We start from the raw sequence: 25,296 nt of genomic DNA on the forward strand, positions 1-25,296 counted from the left end.
GATATAACAGGTTAGTTAGTTAGTTTCCATCCAGAGGCGTAGAGGGGAAACTACTCTGTGCTGTGTTTTCAAGGTGTAGTGCAGGGAGATATGACCTGCCGTGAGCACGGTGGATTTTATTTTGAAAATTAACCGGATGTTTTATTTTGTTTCTGTACTCGACTTCCTGTCCCGCACAATCTGAATTGTGCTGAATTGCTGCGGAGCTCTCCGTCGTCCGTCAAAAATAGAAGCTCTGGTATCTGCTCCGGAGGGCTGGGACCGCCGGAGCTGGGACGGAGTCGGGACGCAGACGTTCTGCAGTCAGTGGAAATACACACACTGACTTTAATGGAAACCTAACGACTCCGTCGATGTTCCGGAGACGTTCCGCATCCAGTGGAAATTGGCGGTTACACTCTCCTGCTCATCGTCATTCTCAGACTGCATGGTGTCCCCATCAGCTCCACCGTCTTCCTCTGTTGACTACAAAGAACATAATTAGCATTTAGAACTTAGATTTTAATAGCTGAAAAGGACAGTTGTGCATGAATGACATTTCACCTGTTCAACCAGATTTCTCTGGATCTGGTCCCAGATGGTGTCATCATCCAATTTATGTTTAAAGTGTGGATCCAACGCAGTGGCCCCTTTGAGAAAGTTCCTGATCTCATCATTCTGCAAAACATATGTTCTTTAAATGTTTTAACAAGCCACAGGATATTTCTATTCTAGAACAATTTCTTTCCAGGTGCCCTGCCTCAGTCACTTACCTGGTAGCGCTTGGATAGGTTTACCCAAACCTGTTTTTTAAGGTTTGACACAAAGACTGTGTCTCCCTCTTTTACAGTCAGGTGTGCCTCAAGCTTTTTGAGGATAGGCAGAATCTGTCCACATGTGGGACTCTTTTCGGAGGACACGCAGAGTGTTGAGGTGTAGAGCACCTTCATCAGGTTGATGAAGTCTTCAGCTTTCCTAAAATCCTCCTCAGTTAGCCGAGCAAGTCTGTATGTAAAAGAATTAAGAACACATAGATTGGAGTTAGAAATATTCTCTTTTTTTCTTAACAAAACACCTAACATATGCACTCCCTACATTAGCACATTCACATTCACTCTAATACTGTTCTTTGAATTCATATTTTGTGTGTACTGGTATTTTTTGTCTAAACTTGTATATCTATCTCTACCTGTCCCTATCCATATTTTTTCTCAGCCGTTGATCCAAGCTGGCTGCTTGAATTGCAGGGTACTGCTCTGTGAATCTCTCCAGCATTAGGTACAGAGAGTTCCACCATATAACAGATGCTTTTCATCCTAGGAGACAAACAATACTTTTGTAAAATTGGATTCAAATACTGTAGTACTACTCTGCAGAGCTCATAAATAATAATAAGATAGGTCAGACATATAAAGTCATTATGTGTCAATGCACAACAGTTAAAGTGAACTTTGTGTGTCTTACGTAGAAGTTGTTGCTTCTCTTCGAGAACCACCTTGGCCATTGAGCACCTCTTCATCCACACAACAATGGTTCGGACCTTGGCCACCCACTGACTCACTGAATTTAGGGAGTATAGACTTTGTGCTGCTAAATTAAGTGTGTGGGCGGAACAGCACAGTTTCACAAATCGCAGGCGCTTAATAACCACATTCATGTTGGCAGCATTATCTACAGTGACTGCTACAATTTTATCAGATATGCCAAACTCTGACAGAACATCACTACACATCACACATTTCCTCTGCAACAACACAACCGGTCTGTGCTTTGTACACAGCATTTGTTTTTAGCACTTTTTGCTGCATTTTGCCCTCTTCTATGTAGTGTGCTGTGATGGTGAGGTAGTGGTCCTGTGTGATGCTACTCCAGCCATCACATGTGAGTGCAACAGCGTTGACTTCACTGAGCTCTGTCATAATGTTAGACTTCTCAACCTTGTACCACAATGGGATTAATGTGTTTGACAGGTAATCCCTGGAAGGTGGTGTGTATTTGGGGTTCAGAGTTTTCACCATGTACCTGCAAACATAAACAAACATGTAATGTTGCCGTTACTGTTTAGGGGAGCGTTTCCCAAAAGCATAGTTGCTAACAATGCAATTTTCCATTGCCCACGAACTAAGTTGCTAACAGGTTAGCAACTATGCTTTTGGGAAACGCACCCTAGCTCAGTATCAATTAGCTTAGCTCTATCGTTATTGCTTAACTAACGTAAATGTTGGTGATTCCACCTCTGAAAAGGGATGCAGCCTTTTCATGGTGTGTGCAGTGACCTTTCTGTGGCACTCTTCCTTTTGTTGCACCGACATCTTCCCCCTTGCCGCTACGGTGAACGGAGTAGGCTCAGCACATCGCAGAGTCGTGGAGTCACCAGCCTGGCTAACGTTCGCAATCTCAGGTCGTAAATTGTCTATGAAAAAATACGTGGGCTAATTTGTTAGTTGCCTCAATGTTGGCGCAAGACATATTATTTATTGCATATGTATTGTTTTACTTACTGGATTCGGACTGCAGTGCAGTCACTACAGTGCCAGGCTGGGGATCGGAGCCAGAGCCAGAGGAAGAGGCAGCGGAGGACGGTCGGCGCAGCGCGTCAAAGACGGGGCACACATTCTTTCTGCTCCATGAACTCGGAGGTTCTTTATCATGTTCGACGTGCAACCTCCTATGCACGAAACAATCTTGTCGCAAATGTTGCATTTTGCCGAGATTTCGTTCTGTTTAGAAAAGTGAAGCCACACTTTGGACCGCCGACGCACGCTATCCATGTTCGACTCGCTCAGTTATGCCAACACTTCCGGTGGACGCTTCTTCGTTGGTGTTCAGCGGTTTCTTCTTCCGGTCGGCGGACTGTGAATTGAAACTAGGAATCGAAATTTAAACTTTTGAACGATTCCGGGAAAATCGCAAAGCTAGTCCCAGTTCCAATCAATACTCAATACTCGATACCCAAGCCTACTTACCACGTCCACACACACTTGAAAAACACACAGGCAGGAGGTAAAATCCCCAAAATAAAAGATGTGACGGCTCCTAGGCCTATTAAGTCCCTCTGGTTGCTGGGATCTGGGGATTGGCTAATGAGGACTGATGCTTGACACATGGATCAGCTGATTGCTCACATGTCTATAAATAGGAGTGCTTGGGCAGTCATTCTCTCTCCCTCCTCAAGGTTGCTTGGTTTGTTTGGATTTTTGGTTTAGTTACTTTTGCTTTGATACATTTACACACATCCATACATTACACACATTACTGAGTAACTGATTGCACGTTTATCTTTGTTAACATAAATAAACTGGATTTAATTGAACAACCATGTGTGTCTCCACCTTTTGTCATGCCTTTGAGCCAGGTCGTGACATGGGGGCTCGTCAACTCAGCCTTTGGTAATAATTCTTTATCTTGTCATGTCGGAGTGGAGTATCACATGTGACTTTAGTTGGTAAGTGTTTTGTTTGAAGACTTTAAAGGTGGGCTTTTTTTTTGCTCAACGTTGAGGTAAACAAGTAGTGCTTAAATGTTTGGTGTGGCCTTGTTTTAACCATAGACTGTATATAAGAATGGACCAACCGATCCCGTTGCTCTGGACGGAGACCAGTGAAGGCCTTTAGAAGCACTTTTCCGGTGATGGCTGAGCGTTACTGAGCAGCCTCCAACTGAGAGAGACGACGTAAATCTGACGTGAGCAACCTGTCTGAAAGTTGGAAGTCTTCTGGTAGCTGTGCCAAGAGAAATCTCAATCATTCCCAATCTAGCAGAGACGGAGAGCGTAGGTATATGTAAGGAGATAACATAGGCACAGGCTAATTATTGATCACTAAAATGATAGTTAACATTAGTAATTAAACTTAAACAGCTAATGGAAGTCTAAACTGCCTGAGAGCTTCTCCTGTACTATACGGTAATTCCTCTACTATGAGACAGTAAGTCTCGTGGTTATGACCCAATCGTTAGCCTATTTTTATAAAAACGTCTGCTACGGAGCCATAACGTGAGCTACAAGGTAATGGAGCCTTTTATACATTCTCGTGTTTCTTTAGAAATAAACAATGGACAAATAGTCTTTAAACTCTTCAGATGTAAAGTTATTCTCTGTCAAAGTGACGTCAAAATGAATGGCAGTCAATGGAATGCTAACGGGGGGTGATGGCTTTGTAGCATTAAAATGGCGCCATAGGAGATTCGAGCTTACCCCCTTGGTTTTAACTGGTGTTCTCTGTGAGGTTTAGCAGCAGGTTCTATTAGAGAGTCTGTTGCAGGGGACTTCGTTAGTGTGACGGGGAAAGTGGTTGGAGCTATATGCTCAGGATCACATCCGTGGTGTTCTGAGGGTAACTGCTTAGCAGGGGCTTTTTCAGACCCACTGGTTTATAGTGAATAAATACCCGCCACCTGTACCTGTCCGAAGACTAGGGATGAGTTTAGTTAGCTAGTTTGTTGTACTAGTTAGTGTAGAATGGGGAGGCTCCAGTTTGTTTGACTTTATATATATTTTGGGCTTTTTGGGTTTTGGGAGGATTTGTTTGCTTCACATTGAGTATTACGTTTGCAACTTTTGTTTATGTCTAATATTGTTGAGAATTTCATTCAGGTTTCATCTGTTGAGTTGCTGGAGCGATGTAATAAAGAGCAGCTGAAGATTTCTCAGCATTACTCCATTGATGTTGACGTTGTTGTTGAGGTGCACAAAGGAGGTCCTGAAGTGTGTCATTATGGCCAACTTGACGGAAGAGGGAGTGTTGGGGGACGAAGGAGGTAAGAGTAGTGTAACTACTTCCACTACTGGTTTAACATTTGAAGAACAAAAATTATTATTGGTTTTGAAAATGGAACATTAACAGGAATTGGAGAGAATAAAATTCAGAAAGGAACAACTGAAATTTGATTTAGAAGTTCAAAAATTAACATTGCTGAAAGAGGGTAAAATTTCTGCATCAGCTTTGAATTTGGAAACGCCTCGTGTATGTTTTGATGTTGCAAGCAATTGGAGGTTGTTACCAAAGTTTAATGAAAGTGATGTGGAGATTTTCTTCAGTTTGTTTGAGTGGGTTGCAGATTCAAGAGACTGGCAGGATGAGGAGCGAACTTTGTTGCTACAGTGTGTTTTTACTGGTAAAGCACAGCAGGCTTACTCAGCGTTGTCTTCTGCAGCCTGTAAAGTGTACAATACGGTAAAATCAGCTGTCTTGAAGGCATATGAGCTTGTTCCTGAGGCATATCGGCAACGCTTCAGGGGCTGCAGGAAGACTGGGGAACAAACAACATGTTGACTTTGCCAGGGATTTGACATTACATTTTAATCGTTGGTGCTCTTCTTCTGGTGTTTGAGGCATTATGTGATCTAGTGGTTCTAGAACAGTTTAAACAGTCTGTGCCCAATTATGTTGCGATCTATGTTAATGAACACAAGGTTAAGTGTCCAAGTGAGGCTGCAGTGCTAGCCGATGAATGTGTTGACACACAAATGTATTTTTGGTGAGCGGTACTATAATGAACAATTTCCCAAGGCAGGGTTTATGTCCCCAAAGTTGGATAGACAGGCTAAAGAAAAAAGTGACTCTGCTGTATGCAATTATTGCCATTAAATTGGTCATTGGAAAAAAGAATGTCCTCTACTAAAAGAAAAAAGTAAGATGTGCAATGTTAAGTCAGCTGGTTTGGCTACCACTGTTCAGAGGCCTACACCTGGTATTGCAGCAGAACTGTTGGCTCCTTTTCAGATGCAAGTTAAACCAGTAAATACTTCAGAGATTGACTTGTGTTATGCTCCACTTATGTCTGAAGGCTTTTTGAAGCTGCTTAGTAGTGATGAAGGAGTTCCAATAAAAATCTTGAGAGACTCAGGAGTGTTGCAAAGCTTTGTGAGGGGAAATATTTGGCCCTTTTCTCCCTTATCAGACACAGGTAGCTGTGTTCCCGTTCGGGGGATGGGTCTGCGGACTATGTTTCTGCCTGTGCACAAAGTGCATTTGTCATGTAGTTTGGTACAGGGGGAAGTAGAAGTAGGTGTTCGTCCAGAACTGCCAGTTGACGGAATTGACTTTATTTTGGGAAATGACCTGGTAAGAGGTTGTGTGTGGCCAGATGATGTGAGACAAAACGGTGTACACTTACCTGACCAGCCAATACACATAAGTATGTCTGATTTTGTTTCAGAAACTCCAGAGGTCCCTGAAATAGACAAGGCAGTCTCGTCTTCAGAGACGCAAGCGGCCACTAATCTGGAGCAAAATGTTTCTACGGTTTGTGTTGTGACTCGTGCTATGACGGCTGTTCTGGCTGACAGTGAGAAGGTTCCAGAAAAACCTTTTAATGTGGAAAAGTTTATACTGTCAATGCTAACTGATCTTTCTATTTCTCGGTTAGAGTTAGTGAACGAACAAAGAGCCGACAAGTCTTTGAAAGATATTTTCGAACAGGTTTTGCCATTTCCTCAGGTAGACGTTACACCTGGGTATTTCATACAGAATGACCTGTTGTTCAGAGTGTGGCGTCCACACAGAGAGGGATTTAGTGGTGATCCAATTGTGCAAGTTGTAATGTCTACTAAATATAGGACATCGGTAATACATGCAGCTCATGATAATGTTTCAGGACATATGGGTGTAAAAAACACCTATAATCGTGTGATCCAGCATTTCTTTTGGCCATATTTGAAACGTGATGTTTCAGCATATATAAGAACGTGTCATGTTTGCCAGGTTATATATATATACCCATATATATATAGATATTATGACGACTGTTTATATTTGATCATGTCATGCTTTATCAAAAGAAACATTTTGTATATAAACAGACGATACAGGAAACACAAACACCGCTGCACGGGACGCTAGTTAACACTATACTCGACAGCAGCTAACGTTAGCCACCGCTAGCTAGTTAACATTATACTCAACAGCAGCTAACGTTAGCCTACCGCTAGCTAGTTAACACTATACTCAACAGCAGCTAATGTTAGCCTACCGCTAGCTAGTAGCTGGATTAAACACGGTTAAAATGTTGACAGCTAACTCTAACCAGTGTAAAGTGTGACTGTGTTTTACTGTAGAGGATTCAACACCAGGATGTAACAATATGCAGCTGCTGTTCATCAACAAGGGTACTTCAACAATTAAACTATATTTCTAACCTTCATATTATTGCAATTACATGTGTAGACTGACATTTATTGAACTAAATTATTAATTACACTAATGTCTCCTAAAATTGTTGGCCAGTAGGAACAATATGATGTATGCCTGACTCTATGTCATGTCTAGCAGTAATACTTTAAAGTAGCTTGGTCTGTTAATCATCATTTTTCATGACAGACACTAAAGCAAACACCTGCTTTTGATAAGTTCAATGTATGTTACTCAATATCACCTTTTAAATTAAGTATGAACCAGAATTACCATTAATCTATCTGAAACTGTCAACATAAGTTCATGTTTAGTATTTGGTAGCTTATCAGTTACATTAATTTGCTTTGATGGACGTGACCCATCAACATCAAAAGACTTTTGATATCTTATTTTCCAGTTATTCTAAATATGCTATAACCCCTCTGCATTTGACTGAAACTCTATGGGAATTGAGTTGGTGGACTACATTGTGCTACAAATGACTAGTATACAGTAGAATGGAACACATGACTGTCCAAATCGTAAGCCATGAAGACTTGAATACTAATGAGATACACACTAATTGAATGAGATTGTTGTGTAAAAGTTGTATAAATCTTAACTTGAAATAACTTCTCAGAAAGAAGAACGGGGTTGGGTTTAGGAAAAGAAGAACGGAGAAAGCAAATGTGACTCGCGGGAAACAATCTCTGGTCTCCGGGGTGAAAGGGTTTTTCCCTCAGACACACATTCTTCATCTTCCGGTTGCTATTGGGCAAGTGTGCGGAGTCAAACGTTTAGCTCCACCCACGTTGAGCCACTCCTCGATCTGCATAATGCAGTCAGGGCTTACTCCCCCATGCAGGACGAAGTTCACCTCTACTGCTGTTAAAAGACCTTCTTCTGTTTCTCTGTCAGTGAAGAAACCGGCCGTCCATAACGTTGGTCGTTTCCAGGTGACGGCATCTGAAGACACCCCCGCTGTCCTTGACCAGGAGATCCGCCACATCAACCAGGCAATACCCACCACTCACTCCCCACCTCCCTCTGTGTCGAACCAATCAGAGAGCTCAGAGAGCAGCACGGAGAAGCAGAGCGAATCAGAGAGCAGCGTCAGCACAGTGACTGTGTCCCCACCAGGTCAAACTCATGGTTACCATGACAACTCTAGAGGACAGGAGGAAGAGGAGGACAGGAAGATAAGGAGGGATCGGCGGCTGAGTGTCGGCCTTTGGGAGGGGTTGGCCAGCAGCTTCAGCCAATCACGGAGCCGCGTGGCACATTACATCAGCTCCGACGAATCAGAAAGCGACAACAAGGAGCTGTGGGAGGAGCTGAAGGAGCTACGGGAAAGGTGATTGTTCAATACAAATATTTTTAGAGCAATAGAGCGGTGGATTACCATGGGACTATGTTTTAAATTTAAATTGAGCCATGAATTGAACGTGTTCGTCAATTTTAAAGATAATTTAACTCTATATAATATATATAGTTATAATAATATAACTGAAAGGTATAACACGTTCTTCTTGAAAAGGTGAATTCATAACAAATAAAATCCCACATTAATTACTTTAATCCCAGACACCAGGCGGAGGTGCAGAACTTGCAGGCCAATCAGAAGACAGAGATTGAGAAGCTGTACCTGCGGAAGGGTAACGTCCCGCCCCCTGGTATCGTCTCTCAGGCCGCCATGATGAACCACCGCCCCCGCCGGCCCTCCAAAACTGGAAACTACCCTCCTCGCAAAAACAGCCTGCAGAGACTGGACATGCCGCCCTCTAGAGGTCAGGAGGAAACACATCAACTAGTTATAATGATTTCACGTCATTATTGGCATGACAGTGATGCGGTTAGGACCGTTAACATCACTGAAATACCAATAACATGATGTTAAATCTCACACTCTGTTGCAAAATAAGGTACGATAAAATTCTATTCATATTGCGGCAAATAGCTTTTCAAAATAAAAAAGCATTTCTAGTCCCTCTGTAACAGGATTCAGAGAATTGGCAGACCCAAATACAGAGACGGCAGGGTAGTGGTGAACTTGATGATTTAATGAAACAAAATCAATACAACAAAAGGAGTCCTGGGCCCCGTGTCAGGAGGCAGGTTTAGTGAAAACTCTGAGTTAGTTAACCCTGAGATGAGGGAAACTCTGGGTTTTCTGTTTCAGAAAGAGAGGTAACTTCACCTCAGAGTCAGTTACTATGGTAACTTCACCTCAGAGTCAGTTACTATGGTAACTGAGTCTGTGAACCTAACCTGGTCGGGAGCAGGTTTTCTTCTCTCAGTCTCCTCCCTCTGACACAGAACTCTCTCATTTCCTCATTCATTCATTCAGTCTGTATCAGGCGCATTTTAGCGCAGCTTGTTATCTGCATGAATACATTTTTTTAACTCGCTGTTTGTGCGCATGAGTATTTCCGCCGACCAGTTTGTTTGTGGTTGTTACCATAGTGAATCGTAGTATCACGGCTCCATTCATGCTGCCTTTTTATTGTGGTGGTGCACGTGCACTCAGAGTTTGGTAAACCTTCTACCTGAAATGGGGCCCAGAAGACAGCAGGCAAAACAGTTCCAAAACGTCCAGGAAGACAAAAAACAGGAACACAGAGACTCCACACACTAATACAATACAATACAATGATCTGACTACAGACAAAGACAACACAGAGACTAAATACACAAGGTAACGAGGTGAAACAAGGGACCGGTTTACACGAGGGCTCAGGAACAGGTGTAACATTCAGGCCTACCCTGCTTGCTATCTTGTCTCGTTTTGTCTGTTGTTAACTTTTTAGAGACTCTCCCTGCAAGGCTCTACAAATACCTAAAATCATGGAATTGATTAACTGGTCTCTCAGTGCAATTGACACTGTATTCTTGAGGAGGAGCACTGGTTCGGGTGAGCCAGCATGTCCTGACGGGACGTTTGCTGCGGGGTACACGATGGACGGCTGGGAGAAATGGCGTGTCGTGTGTCTCTCTGCTCTTTCCGTGGAGGACGTTGAGGATATCTACCTATTCAGAACCATGATAACTGGAATGCTGCTGATTGGAGGATGCTTCGCCCTGGTTTATTGAGAAATTACAAAGACTTTGGTAGCTGTCCAAAGCCCAAGGAAGCTGCCTGGCCTGACTGAAGCTGTTGAGAAAGCGATCAGTTCGCAAACTGGAACTATTAATCACGTGATGGAAACCAACATGGTAATGACCCGCGGCTTGGATACCATCATGAGGAAGGTCATGGATTTGGAAAGAAAAATTGACCAGTTGAACAATTTTACAGTTGGACAATAGAATGAATGTTTAAATTAGAGCAGCCATTCGTGTAGACTAAACAAATTTAATCTTTCGGCTCCCTTATCCTGACGGGCTTGCCAAGGCCGTTTCTTGGAACAAACAGTCACCCTGTTGGGGCTCTGCAAGCGAGACGCTCTTGGTGTCACCACGGCAACGTGCTGTGTTATCGCTATAACATTCTGTGGACTGGGACACTAGTGGGGCTGCCGGGCTGTGCGTTTCTCAGCAGGCCAAACTCCCCCACCCTACCCTATACCCCCAGTCCCACGCCTTCGCCGCTAAATGTGCAACTGTACATTTATGTTATGTTATGTTATGTTATGTTATGTTTATGTGCAGCAGTGCAAATGTACTGTTTGTGTGCTTACATGCTCAGGTGTTTTTTCCTGTTCCCACACTGTTCTTATCTTTATGAGGATAGTCTGAGAGTTGCTTTTTTCCCCTCTCCTCTCCTTCATGTCATGCTGTATCTGTCCCTGCGAGAGTTAAGAGAGAGTTCTATCTGCGCATGCGCGAAAGCTGCATGCTGCCTGTTCCTGCTCTAGCTATTGTATATGTTGTTGTATACCTGAGTGGTAACAAAAAATAATTTCCCCCTGGGATTATTAAAGTATTTCTGATTCTGATTCTGAACATATCAGGGTGGGGCAGACAATCACAAAGGCGGGAAAACACAAGGCAGGAAGTAAAACAAGACATGACAAGGGAGAAAACAGACTACAAAATAAAACGGGAAACTGAAACATACACAGCCATAACACCCTCCCTGTTCAGTAGGCCGGCTAACTTAACCTAACATTAGCTTTGTAGAGATTGTGGGATTTCCCAAACTGAATAAATGCACATACAAACATAAAACTGTTTTGCTAGCTTAATCATGTTGTAACTAAGATATCTGCAACAACAAGAAAATAAAGTTATACCGACAGATAGAGCTCCTGTACATCCGTCAACTTCACATGTAGGGAGGGTGAAGGCTTGTATCATGTGGACGCGCTAACAGTTTTGTTGTTATTACTTAGAATTCCTCATCGGGGAGACAGAAACTATGCACTACAGAGCGTTAACAAATAAATTGTTTAATCTGATGATTAAACAACGATGATTGTTGTTTTTTTCTTTGTTAAAAATCTCTTTTGCTTTGTTTTGATTTGTTGTATGTGTAGTCCTGATATGGACCGAGATAAAGTCTTACTACTGTTCTGTAATATAAAATGAATGTGTCTGTGGTTCAGGTATCATGAGGAAGAGGTCGGTCAGCGGCAGCAGCAGTGGATCACAGGACCGAGCCGGGAGAGGCGTGACCTTTGCCCCCGAACACAGCTGCACACAGTGAGTGAAGCCGTTAGCTTTAGATAGACTGATACAGATACACTGGTACAGATACACATAGACACTGATACAGATATACGGATATGGAGAAATATGATTCATAATGATTATAGCATTTGTTAGGGATGTGAGAGTGACCTCTGATCTTTCCCTCCCAGTGAGAGAGAAGCTGACGACTAACTGACGACATGAAGATGATGTCTGATGATGAAAACTGGCGAAGAAGAGGACGGCACTTTATGAAAACCAGATTTTACTCTGAGATTTTTTGATTCCGGATTTTATTTTCCTCTCTGTGTTTTGTATTTGTGTTTGTGACTTAAACATTTTACAAAACATTTCAGCACTTTAAAAATGAGCCTATAAGAACAGGTTCTTATTATTAATATTTGACTCATGAGGTTCTGCAAGTTTACACTCAGAATGCATCTTAAAGATAGGGAAGAAGACAAAAATCCCAAAGTCTTAAAAACCTGTCGCTCTGCAGAGGAAATCAGAGAACTCTCTGAAAATATTCAGCAAACTTTAAAAGTAATCAGCGTCTGACTCTGAGCTCTCTGTGAACACGGTGTTAGCACTGCTGATTCTACAGGATTCTTCTTTAACTTTTGAACTCTTACCTGCTGCTCGTTTAGTCTGAATGATTTGATTTAAAGAGTTTTGTTTAATGAATCTGTTGTTGCATGAAGTCCAGAGTCTCATCACTCGCTCTGAATGTTCTCAGCTGATTGAATGGGTGTTGATATCAAGACCAGATATATCAGGTGGTCAGGCCTTACTCTTCGTCCTAGTTGGCTCAGTAGGATTATGCATTATCATGCATTGGTATTCTCCAATTTTATTCTCTTTGTACATGCTCCCATTGGGCTCCATTCTTCACAAACAAAACACATCTTATCATTGTTATGCTGATGACACACAGCTGTACCTGCCTCTAAAATCTCTTTAAAGTCCCTTTTTCTCTTCCTGAAAGACAATAATTGCTGGATAACTAACAACTTTCTTCAACTTAATGAGAGTAAGACGAAAGTCATGTTGTTTGGCTCCCCCAAAATTCAGTTGACGAACTTTTGAAGAATTTGGGGACTTTAGCCTCAAGTGTGCACACTTTTGCCAGAAATCTAGGTTTCATCAGTAGGATTATGCATTATCATGCATTGATAAGCTGGATCGCCCAATTGTCAACGCTCAGAGCAACTGCTCGACCACAATGATGTAACATGACGTGGTATAAAGAACGGAACTCGGCATTAGGAGGAGGGTCGGGGAGCGAGTGTGAAACCAAATGTCAGCATTAGTTGTTTTATAATCTTAATGACGTAACGTTCTTTGACGCCACCAATGTTAGTATTTTAACCCTGCTGTTGTCCTCGGGGTCAAATTTGACCCATTTTCAAAAAAGTTTCTATATCAGAAGTTATTGTTTCTTTCAATTGTCAACCAAATTGTCAAACAAAATAACGCTCTTCACAAGTTAAATTAATGATCAGTTCACTACTTTCATTGAATTTGGGTGTTTGGTTCAATTTTATAGCATTTGAAGATCAAATTGATAGGACGTTGAAAAAACAAGAAAAACTTCAGAAAAGCTCAGAAAAAAATCGACAAAAACATTTGAAAAAGTCACAACAAGTTGTAAAAAAAGTGACAAAAAACCTCGGGAAAAGTGACAAAACGTCATTTTGACCCAGAAAAACAAAAAGTCGCATGGTCAACAGGAAGACAACACAAGGGTTAACCCAAAGCATGACAGCTTCCTAAACATAACCACTCACTATGGGACTCCCAGAGTGTTAAAAGTAACACCAAAGGGTCCTGGCCACGCTAACGGCGACCGTTACTATGGGATAGATAACAGATAATAACAGCCGTCTGAAGCTACTATAGATGCAGCAGGCTGTTTCTGACTTCTCATAACTTTCTTCTGACCACATCTATGAGTCTGATAACAACCATTCGATGACTGAGAACATTACAGATGGGCGGTCTTCTGCACTACAGTTTGGGTCGGGGTGGATGTGTCAAACAAACTCCAAACTTTCACCCTGGAGACCGATGTTCATGTCTAGTGTGAATGTGTAAATGTCAACATATGTTGGTTACATAATGTTCTTAAACGCCACAAACATTATCATTCTAACCCACACTATGATCTTTTCCTAAACCTAACCAACCAATTTTACAACCAACCGTTAAGAAGAGACACCAGAACGGTCCTGGCCACGCTAACGGCGACCGTTACCATGGGAACAGATAATAACAGCCGTCTGAAGCTACTGTAGATGCAGCAGTCTGCTTCTGACTTCTGATAACTTTCTGTTAATAATCAACATTAAAAACAACAAACTGCACTTTTAGTTTCTTCTACATCTCCACATATCCATGAGTCTAAAGTCTGTTAAAGCCTGTCTAGCATGTATTATCAGTACATAAACATGTAGTAAATATTTATAACAGACTATAATATAGTTATATATCTTATATGATTACAGCTTATAATTCAGTATGTGTAAATACAGCAGCTTCCACTTCATGAATTAACACTTAGATCTGCTTATAACAACATGACGTCTGTTATAAACGTCTATTACCTGTTACCAAGTAATCTGCTGTAGAGTTTCTGTCTGATTTATGATCTCAGTGTGTCCTATTTATTGATCATTTCACATTTCACAATATTAAGAGACTTATTTCATTTGAGTTCATAGAGTTTGAATCTTTCACAAATATGAAACTTGATATTTGAAATATTTTTGCAATAATGTGTCCAATAAACAAAACAAAACAGAATCTGCGGATATTGTTTTTTACATTTTTCCCTGGTGATCCAGAAGATAGATCTGAGGAATATAGCTATGTTACTTTGTTACTTCATACACTTTCTTACTTACTTTCTTTAGCTATTCATTCAGCTAAATGACATGTAATACTTTCTTTACCTTGAATTTGACTGTGAGCAACCATCAATGTGTGTGTGTGTGTGTGTGTCTGTGTGTCTGTGATTGTTTGTGTGTGTGTATCTGTGTGTGTGTGTGTGTGTGTGTGTGTGTGTGTGTGTGTGCGTGCGTGTGCGTTTGTGTCTGTGTGTGTGTATGTGTGTGTGTGTGTGTGTGTGCGTGCGTGCGTGTGCGTTTGTGTCTGTGTGTGTGTATGTGTGTATGTGTCTGTGTCCGTGTGTGTGTGTGTGTGTGTGTGTGTGCGTGCGTGCGTGTGCGTTTGTGTCTGTGTGTGTGTGTGTGTGTGTGTGTGTGCGTGCGTGCGTGTGCGTTTGTGTCTGTATGTGTGTATGTGTGTATGTGTCTGTGTCCATGTGTGTGTGTGTGTGTGTGTGTGTGTGTGTTAGTCATCCATTGTTATCCTAAATATTACCAGTGTACTTTTTTTAACCTTTTATAACAGCTGACTCTGAGTCAGCCAATAGAAAAGCGTAAGCATACAACAGGACTGTTGTTCCCGCCCGCACTCATTGAAATCTTTAGAAATTTTTAACCTCAGAAAGCTAATGGGGGATGTTACAGGACATTTAAAAAAAAAAATTGTTATCAATATTTTTCATCTTTGGATTGCAAATCAAGGTCAATGAAGTTACCATATATGAGCACTTGCCCGTCTAGGGTAAAAAAATTACGAGAGTGGATTTTAAAAAAATATGAGAAAAACGACACAAACTGCAAGGAACATTTATTTAGAGACATCTCTGTCTTGAGGTTCTGATACTGGCTTGACTGTCATACAAGAAAAACACATATTCAACAAATACACATACACATAACATTCAGTTTGGAACCGTTTCTGGAACAGATAACAAGCCCACTTGTTACAACAGTAACAAATAAGAAGTAAATAAAATAAATAAAATTGGCATATAAATTGTAAATAAATAATAATAAGTGAAAAAACTTTATAATTGATCAAAGAAAAATTAAATAAATCATAAATATAATAATACAAAAATCTTTTGTTTTTGTTTTTAAAAAACTGCATGTATAAAAACTATGAGAACATTTTTTTGTTTTTAAAAAAGTGCATGTATAAAAACTATAAGAACATTTTTTCTCCTGAGGTACAAATACTGGCCACTGTCATAGACCATTTAGGAACACTGCATAATGAACTAAGTTCTTCTCTTGTGTCAGTCCAGTTCAGGCCAGTTCAGTCACTTAGGCAACTGCTTCATGGTACTTGACAAAGCAGTTGCACTCAGCATTGCTGCACAGGTGGAGCTAGCAGACCCTGCAGACAAGGTTTGACATCATGATGTTCCCCTTCCTGCTGCATTGCTTGCAGGTCTGGCGGCTGTTGCTGTAGACAGGGGCATGGAACAGTGACCCATCAAACCGCACAGAGTAGTGTGGCACATGACCGCGGTGTCCCCGGATAGGCTTGGGGATATCAGCAGAGGTGGAGCTGGAGCTTCCTGGCAGTGGTGCTGAGCTCCTGCGGGGACGAGATGTCATTGACTTTGAGCTACTGGCTGTCTTGAACACCTGGATCCTGAAGTTCTTCAGTGACAGGCCATCATTCACACCAAGAGCCTTGCTGTCACGCCTATACATTATCCAGGCATTAGTAAGGCTGACATCAATGGCATATGCAAAGAGTCACATGTACCATCTCTTGGCTCTTAAGGGAGTGCGGTAGAGGTTGACCAGCATGTCACTCTTGTCAATCCCTCCCATGTTTGCATTATATATTCTTGATGAGATATGGACAGCTCACTTGCTCATTTCTCTTGGTGTCACTGCAGTACCTGTAGACTGAGGACCAAGGCTCTACCCCCATGTCTGTTGACATCAGAGTGACAACCTTGTTGTCTTTCCATCTGACAATCAGGATCCCATCATCACTGGTGATGTAGTCACAGGTACCATGAGGGACAGCCTTCTTCTCCATCTCTTTAATGGGCCTGAGTGGAGCATTGCCAGTCCTGTTGTCCCTGGCTGTTCCTGTGTACCGGCAGTTGTTGCTCTTGAGGTATCACACAATCTCTAGGCCACTAATGTAATTGTCTGCAAAGATGGTTTTGGGGCTGGATGAGGACATGGTGCTGGCCAAGACGGAGACTGTCTGGCTGTGACACCCATGACTGGTGACACCCATGACTTGTTGTTCAGGTGTCAGTGGGACACCGTGGGCCTCAAGTGTAGTCTGCCCTTGGTATAGGATCAAGTCGTGAATGAAGCCATCCTGAGAAGCCCTGGCAAATAATTTAAAACCCCATTTGTCTGGCTTGGATTTTATGTACTGCCTCAGGTTGCCAGCAGCCTGGTCTTTGTAGGCAACCATCACCTCATCAACAGACTGCTTGTGGGTCTCTGGCTCTTTTCTGAAGGCAGTAACCAGAGAGTTAAACAATGGCCGGACTTTGAAGAAGCGGTCATTGTTACCAGGGATCTGAGCGTTGTTATTGAAATGGACAACCCTCTTCAATAACTTGAACCGCTTGGATGACATCAGGTTTGCAACTTGGGAGACCCTGGTGTCTATTGCCCAATAGTCATCAACGGTGGGCAGCTCAGCAATCCCCATGTAGATGAGTATAGCCACACAGTTCATACTTTCATCCTCAGTGGTGGCAAAGGTGGTGTTGATGTTCATCTGGGTTGCATATAAGTTGGTTTGATATGTTATGTGCGAGATTACTTTGCGACTGAAGTACCTGCTGAAATAATCAAATGGACTTTGGATGAAGTCTAAGGGAATGTGCTGGTATTCAGGCAGGGGTGGGTTGTCCAAGTCAACCTTCTTCCAGAGGGTTCGCCGGGGTTCTGGCTTCCTTCTGTTGGTGGGCCTCTTTGCTGTTGGTGCCAGCTCTCAGCTGCAAAAGGAATATGCTTTTAAGTCAATATTAAGCCAACTTTGATTTATTTGTTAAAGTGTCCATACTATGACCATTTCAGGTTCATAATTGTATTTTGAGGTTGTACCAGAATAGGTTTACATGGGGTTACTTCCAACTTTGCGTGGAATACCTGCAGAACAGGGACATGTAAGTAGTTATTTTGTAGATTATGGTGAACTTGTGTGTGTTGTAGCAGTGTTTTGCCATTGAGAATGAGGTAGCATGCTAGCGCTAGCTAACCGCTAGCATGCTAGCGGCTAAAATCAATTCACACAGTACTGGGCCTCACACTAACAATAAGCACTTGTGTATGCCATTTAACTATAATAAAAAACATACATTCATAAGGCATATGTCTAAAAATGGACACTTGTGCCACTCATGCTAGTCTTAGGTGAAAGGGGCATATGATCAAATATGGTGCATTAAGCTTTCAGCCAAACATTATGCTAATTTTTAGAAATGCTATGCAAATAACAACAATCTCAATCTTTAACACAACTATTCAACCAAATAATTTGTGAGTTACATCAACTTACCATGTTTAGTTATGATGTAATTACCATAGCTGTGGGAGAAGCCAGGTTCAAAAAAGCAATATTTAAGATTTCTGCAAGATGGCTGTGTTTGAGGTGCTCCAGGCCACTGCTGATTGGTCAGATGCCATGATGTCAATATCTGTCAGATAGCTTGATCTCCCCTGATTGGCTGGGAGAAAACCACATGACTCTACAACTCCAAATGGAGGCAGGGGGAGGGCATTTTGAATGTGTGCAGAAGTAACTAAAAATGGTTACTTTCCCCATAAAGGGTTAAAGGTGAATCATTACTGAACGTACACACCGCCGCCGACTTGAGCTGCAAAAGAAGCTCTGGCAGCCCTGTTAAGGATGCTTGTCAAAAAATTACGGGGAAGCTTTTGATGCTTTGGCCTCTCTGACATGGCAGCATTCTATGTTCGATCATACTTTACTACTTTATTTAAAGTAGCTGCCCACACAAGGCGCCAGAAACACACAATGAAGAAAAAGCACAAGCAGCCACTGCATGGCCAATACATTGACACTAGAAACCTTTTATAATGACATATGAAAGAATTTTTATAACCGTTTTGGTCACATTTGGTCTGAAAAAACAAACAAATTAGCTGTTATCAGGACACATGGCCTGGCCGTTTGTAGTACAGAATTGCCAGCCCTGTTATTAGTTTTTGTGTGGCCTGTATTACAATAACTGGCATTGATTTGTAAGTGAAATGCATTGTGCATTTGCATAGTGCAATTGGTCAAATTGGTGTTAATGAATTGCATTCCTGCTTAAAAAAAAAAGCGTTCTCAGATCCTATAAAAGTTGCGCTCATCCTCAAATGTGTATCACTGGATCATTATAGATCATCGTTTGGTGCTGCTTTATTGTATTTGCGGAGAAGACGTTGACGTCGGACTCGGAGAATTTGGGTTCATGACACCCTCCAGGACCGACATCAATTCTGTGAGTATCACTGGCTGGTATAGCCTCTATTTCCATTATTATTTAAATAATAAAAATCATCATCACGCACTTCACCAACTCACCAGAGACAGCAACTATACCAGCTATTTTACCCCTGCATGCCTCGTGTTTTTTTAACTATCCCTATACACAAACAACGTCATATCATAAATGATAGGGAACCCAGCAGCTTTTTCGGAACTAATGTTTTGGTAGGAACGAAAGATTACATCTTATGTTTCTCTGGAATCAGCCAGCGCGAAGGACGTCTATATTCCGATTGGTTGCTGGTCATTTGCCGCCGAACCGCGTCATAGCTCATTACCATAAAGTTGACCTAGTTTCAACTTTCTGATTGAAGCTCTGGTCACTCAACATGCCCAAAACGCGACGCCGACAGACTTGCTGCTTCTTGCAGCTGAGAGAAGCAGCTTCCATTGGAAATGAATGACTTCCTGTAACTTTGAAGCTCAAGTCGGCGGCGGTGTGTACGTACAGTTAGGCTCGTTGGAGATGAACCAGGTCTGCGCAGAATTGATCACTAGCGATTGTCGCCCAGTGCATGCCGGTTAGATTTGTGTCCGACTTGCTCTGCACACGTGGGCAACGATACCCTCACGAGATCGAGGCGGCCGCAGGTTTGAGAGCAGGCAGCGCAGTTGCTTTTCACCACCTGCAAGACCCAGGCAGAACCAGGGCATGCTGGGAAAAGCCGGCCTCTCAACTGATCTAACAGCTGATTGGTTCAGAATTGACTCAACATGATGACGTTTTATATAAACTTTTTGATTTTATGATTAATTAAAATCAGCAACAGATCACATGTAGAGCATTTTGACAGCTACTCTGTCATAATAAAACAACTGGAGAGTGTGTACCAGCTGATATATGGGTCTGATAACATCTGATTAAATCAATACTTAGGCAGAGTAGGGCGGGACATTCCTTTACCATCCTGGGAAACAAAAAATTGGCTCCCAGGACAGCACGCAGACAGAAGTACAAACACAGAGCCTGAACATCCACCGTCTTTTCAACCGTTATTTAGACACAACAGGACTTTCAGAAACAAGTCACAATCTATTTTTCTTTTTTGCTTCTTATGCTGCAGATGTTTATGTCAATATCATAGTGTATACTTTATAAACCTTATGATTTGATAGTCTGAACACACTTCTGCATTTTTAATGTGGAGGAGTTAATGGATTGTGACTCTGGATCTTTTATGTTTAAACAACTAAAGATTGTTCTTCATAAACAGTCTAACGTCCTTACAGATGACACTCCTATTTGTACTTTTCTGTCGGCTTGGAATTTTATTTTTGGTTATTTTTGGAGTAAAATCCAAACAGCGTTCAGCTGCACACACTGCCATCACACAGAACTGGATGTAAATCTTCTGTTTTTGGGTAAGTATCTCTTTGGGTAAGTATCTCTTTAAGAAATGTATTTACTTTTTTTCAGAGATCATAAAGATAAATCAGGTTTATTCTGCTCACATCCAGTCAAAAAGACAATTTGAACATTTTTATGAAAGAAATAAACACAAATACTTGTGTTGCAGAGAGAAATGTAATACTAGTACTACTTCAACAATATACTTTCAGGATTTGTGTTTGCTGCGAGGGTCAATTCACACCAACTTCATGCTTATTTTATAACAACTCAGTGATCTTGCATTAAGCGAACACAGTGGCCTTTTATTGTGGCCAGCCTAAGGCAGGTTTGTAGGTAGGTTTGTATATTATTTGTTGTTTGGTTATTGTTATCGGGCCCCCTCTGAAAAGCTTTTAGTAGCTTATTTGGGGTTACCCATTTCACGTGGCTAAACTTTCTGTTTAATGATACATTGATGACGTGAAATAAATGTAAACGTACTTCAAAAAACAAAAACAAAAAGCACTCCTGTGCAATAATCCTGCTGTCTAATTAGCATCTTGATATGTCACACCTGTGAGGTGGATGGATTATCTCAGCAAAGGAGAAGTGCTCACTAACACAGATTTGTGAACAATATTTGAGAGAAATAAGCCTTTTGTTTACATAGAATAAGTCTTAGATCTTTGAGTTCAGCTCATGAAGAATGGGGGCGTTTATAATTTTCTTCAGTATATATAGCCGTACTGTGTATGTAGGCCATAGGCTATTATAAATATATAGGCCCCAATGTGTGTGTGTGTGTGTGTGTGTGTGTGTGTGTGTGTGTGTGTGTCTGGCATCCAACTCATTGCAAATAATCATTAACTATTATCCTGTGTACAATTTTTATTGTATCTTTTATAACAGCTGACTCTGAGTCAGCCAATAGAAAAACAGAAGTATGCAACAGGACTGTTGTTTAAAAAATATGGACCTCCATCTGGTCTTCAGGAATCCTTTGGCATCCTGAAGACCAGGTGGCTACCCCTGCCTCAGGCAACCCATCACCCTCATGACTCCCTACAGGCAGCCTCTCCATAACGAACTCCAGGTCCGCTTCAACGGTCACCTGTCTAGAGCGAGGTGTGTTGTGGAGAGGGCCTTTGGCATCCTGAAGACCAGATGGAGGTCCATATTATTAAAGGTGAATCAATGTCAATAGGCTCGTTGGAGACGGTCTGAGCAGAATCTATCACCAGCGATCGCCGCCCGTTGCATGCCGGTTAGATTTGTGTCCGACTTGATCCCGACTCGTTCTGACGTCATGCACACGTGGACAACGATGACCTCACGAGATCAAGGCAGCAGTTGCTTTCCACCGACTGCCCAGGTGGACCCAGGGGCAAACGCCGGCCTCTCAGCTGATCTAACAGCTGATGGGTTCAGAATCAACTCAACATGATGATGTTTTATATAAACTTTTTATATATTTTCAATTGGAGGGATTTTAACTGCTATTTGTGTGATTTAAAGGCTTATTCTGTACAGAACACCTGTTGTGAGGCTAATAGTTATGTTTAGAAGTCAGAGAGACTAATAGTGTGTCTCAAACCGTGCACTAAGGGAAGTGCACTTCGTACACTACGTACTTACTTGCATAGTGCGTAAAATTTGACGGGGGAGTGTTGTCTCAAATCACGCACTGCCTTACGTACTTACCGGAAGTAACGATCAAACATCTCAGTCCTCCTCCTTCTTCTTCTGTGAAATTGTGAATTGTACCCAAGGCACAGCATTCCTGCCACCGATTGTCGACCACGAAAATTACATTTCTGCTTTGTTCATCAAAATGAATGTGATTGTGTTTATTGTTGCTTGTATTTGCTCTTTGTTTTACGCGAGAATGAGAGGATTGCGACGACGCCGTCGTGTCATCCAACTCCTTTTAGCGGAAAACATACCGGTATATTGATATTCATACTTTTTCTCTTAATTCATTTAAAAAAAAAATACCCCAAAAGGACCATTATGAGTTATTTTAGCAAAAGTGGAGGAATTAAATTGTGTCCAACTGACATATAGCTAACGTTAACATAGATAGTCATATTATGTTTATATAAGAGTGTTTTAATTTTAATGATTAATCTATTAGCTAACTAATTACAGTGACAATACAAGAAAAAAGCATACAGTAAACCAAACCCTTAGTTTAAACAAAATGTCTAATTCCCTCTTCGCCGACCATTGATAGTCAGCAACAAAAGTTATCATTTCTAAAAAATAACTCTTATCCTGATGCATCAATCACACCTTCAACAAATTAAATCAAACAAATCATAAACATCCCTTTTCAACATGTCTTGGTGTAGCCAATTGGGGATTTGAGAAGACCAAATTCATTTTAAGAGCCAATCATTTTGTAGCATGTAATTACTCGCTTTCTACAAAGTACCACACAAAAGTCTCTCTTCAATGTTTGGTTACCAGATAGTGGGTGTAATAAATCTCCTCATGTCCAACTCTGTCAACCTCATCTATGAGACATTCCTATTTAAATTAGACAAAAGACAAACCAAGTCTACTTGCTAATCTACTGTGCAGAATAATTGTTCCTCTTTAAATTAAATTAAATTATAATCACTATCAAAATTCAATAAACTACAGAGCTTCACTCTGGAGTTTTTGTAAGTTATTATTATTTGTTTTTACCCTTTAACATTTACAAGCTTAAGTAACACCACTGCAACTTATGCAGAATAGTGAAATTCAAATCAAATTCTAAACCGCTATATAAATGACAAAAGATGCTGATCAATCATTGGGATATAATAACTGATTTCCATTCGCAAATCTTAGAGAGAAGTCATGAACAAATGACTGGTACACTATAAACAACAAATAAACCAATGCAAACAACTTTTAATTTGAGTAGACTATATCTGTGATTGGGAGTTGTCTTATCTTTTCTCACATTATCACTGCTAATGTTTTTATGCATTCTCTATGCATCCCTATTTTACTTATAGTTACACAATTGGTAACCAAATTCTGAGAACAGCACTCTCAATCTGCTGTTTGTAACAACTTTACATAAATCCAATCCAAATTCATACATGAGATCACTTCCCAATAAATTATCTGGGCAACATTCAAATAATAGAAACATCTTCAAAAGTTGCCTATGTCATTGGACCACAAAAATAAAACAGTGAAATGTTCTTTTAACATTTCCTGACACACCAACCAAAGTAGCATATTTGTCACTAGTCTTGTTAGAAGCTGTCACAGGAAAGTCATTACAAATTTAACAGAATAGATTTCACCAGATACTGACAAAATGTAAGGTTTTCATACCAATTTGCTTAATTTAGATGTCTTAACCCTCCATATAGGTGTGTTCACATAGGAGTAACTCTATTTTAAAAGCAAAAATAATTACTTCTTTAGAGTATGTGTATTTTCAAATTGTGTGTTTGTCGGTGCATTACCTCCTTTTTATGTGTCAATGCGTCGATGCGTCGATGCGTCAGAGCAAATCCGATCTCTCTCACTCCTCCCTCTTTCTCTGGTCAGTCTGCTGATGTCAATGCTCATCTGTGCAGATCTGTACCAACTTGTGACTGTCCTTGTCCTCAATTGTTGGATCTCTTTCCGGTCCTGATGACACCAGCTGACACCCCCTCTCAGATCTTCTGGGCATCTCTAGAATCCTGGTTCCGGACCCCTGTAAGGGTTCACCGGTCCTCCTCTGTAATTTCCTCTGGAGTTTCTTCCTGGTCTATAACACTCACGGGCAAAGTGTCCATCCTGTCCACAATTAAAACATGCTTGTGGTGGTTGCATAGAGTATGAATCAAATCTTCCTCTTCCTCTGCCTAAGCTTCCTCGTCCTCTTCCTCTCCAGTTCTGTATCTGTCCAAAAACTGGCTGTGGATATAAAACAACTGGAACCACTAGTGGTGGTTGGGGCAACTGGCTTGACTGGAATTGTGGCGGTGATTGTTGATTTGGTGGGCATTGATTCTCCACAACCAAACCCTGCTTCTTGTCCTTCTTATTCTCCACCAGTTGTATTTGATTGAGTTTTCTGAGAGTTTCTCGGTCCTGTTCTTTCTGCTCATTTCTATATAGCTTCACTTGACGGGCTATTTGATTTGTATAAACACCTATTGTCATGCTTCCAAGTCCAATCACCTCTGCTAGTTTACTCCTTACTGGTAGGGGCAGCCCCTCCTGCAGTTTGGTTCGCAAAATTGACTGCTCCAGTTGGCTCAGATCTGGATCATTTCCTGTAATATTTCTCCACACTCGATAAGCTCTTGACACATAAACTCTCGGTTTTTCTTCTTGTCCCAATGGCTCAATCAAAATGTTGTCTGGATGCACATTTGTTGGATACTCATCTCTCAGCGCTCTCCACAGACGACCTCTACTTGCAGCAAACAACTCAGGATCATATACAGAAGTCCCCACATATCGATTAAGTCCTGCTCTCTGGAAGATTTCTCCCATAGCTGGAATCCCAACAAGATTAGCCAAAAGTCTCTTGATATCTCCTATGGCAAACTGTGTTCCTGTCGACATTTCTTCCAACTTTGCAATCCAAGGATGTGCTCCCTCTTGAAGAGTAGGCAACTTATCAAGAATATCTGACATATCAGTATTCTGCAAGGGCTTATACTCCAAATCTTGAATGATCACTGGAAGCCTCTTCTTCCTTGTGCCCCTTTGTCTTCGGCGCAATGCATACTTCTTCTCCACTTTCTGGGATCCTTTTTTCAGCAATTTGTCCCTCTGTATCTTCAGCTTCTCAAAGTGCTCTTCCAATCGCTCCATGTCTCTTTCGATCTCTTCTATGCTAATCGCTGCAGG

At 41.4% G+C, this 25,296-nt stretch overlaps 2 protein-coding genes across 3 annotated transcripts in view; one reads left to right on the top strand and one right to left on the bottom strand.

Moving 5' to 3' along the window:
- LOC116062299 (cephalotoxin-like protein) overlaps nt 1-25,296 on the bottom strand; it is a 1,100,540-nt gene that overhangs the window by 549,768 nt on the left and 525,476 nt on the right. The window lies entirely within an intron of this gene.
- On the top strand, nt 7,928-9,133 carry LOC116055151 (serine/threonine-protein kinase WNK4-like). The gene is made up of 3 exons (XM_031306954.2): nt 7,928-8,445; nt 8,676-8,878; nt 9,090-9,133. Exons 1-3 carry the CDS (start codon nt 7,928-7,930, stop codon nt 9,131-9,133), a joined length of 765 nt encoding a protein of 254 aa, XP_031162814.1.

This window comes from Sander lucioperca, chromosome 21, assembly GCF_008315115.2.
Source record: "Sander lucioperca isolate FBNREF2018 chromosome 21, SLUC_FBN_1.2, whole genome shotgun sequence".
NCBI lineage: Eukaryota > Metazoa > Chordata > Actinopteri > Perciformes > Percidae > Sander > Sander lucioperca.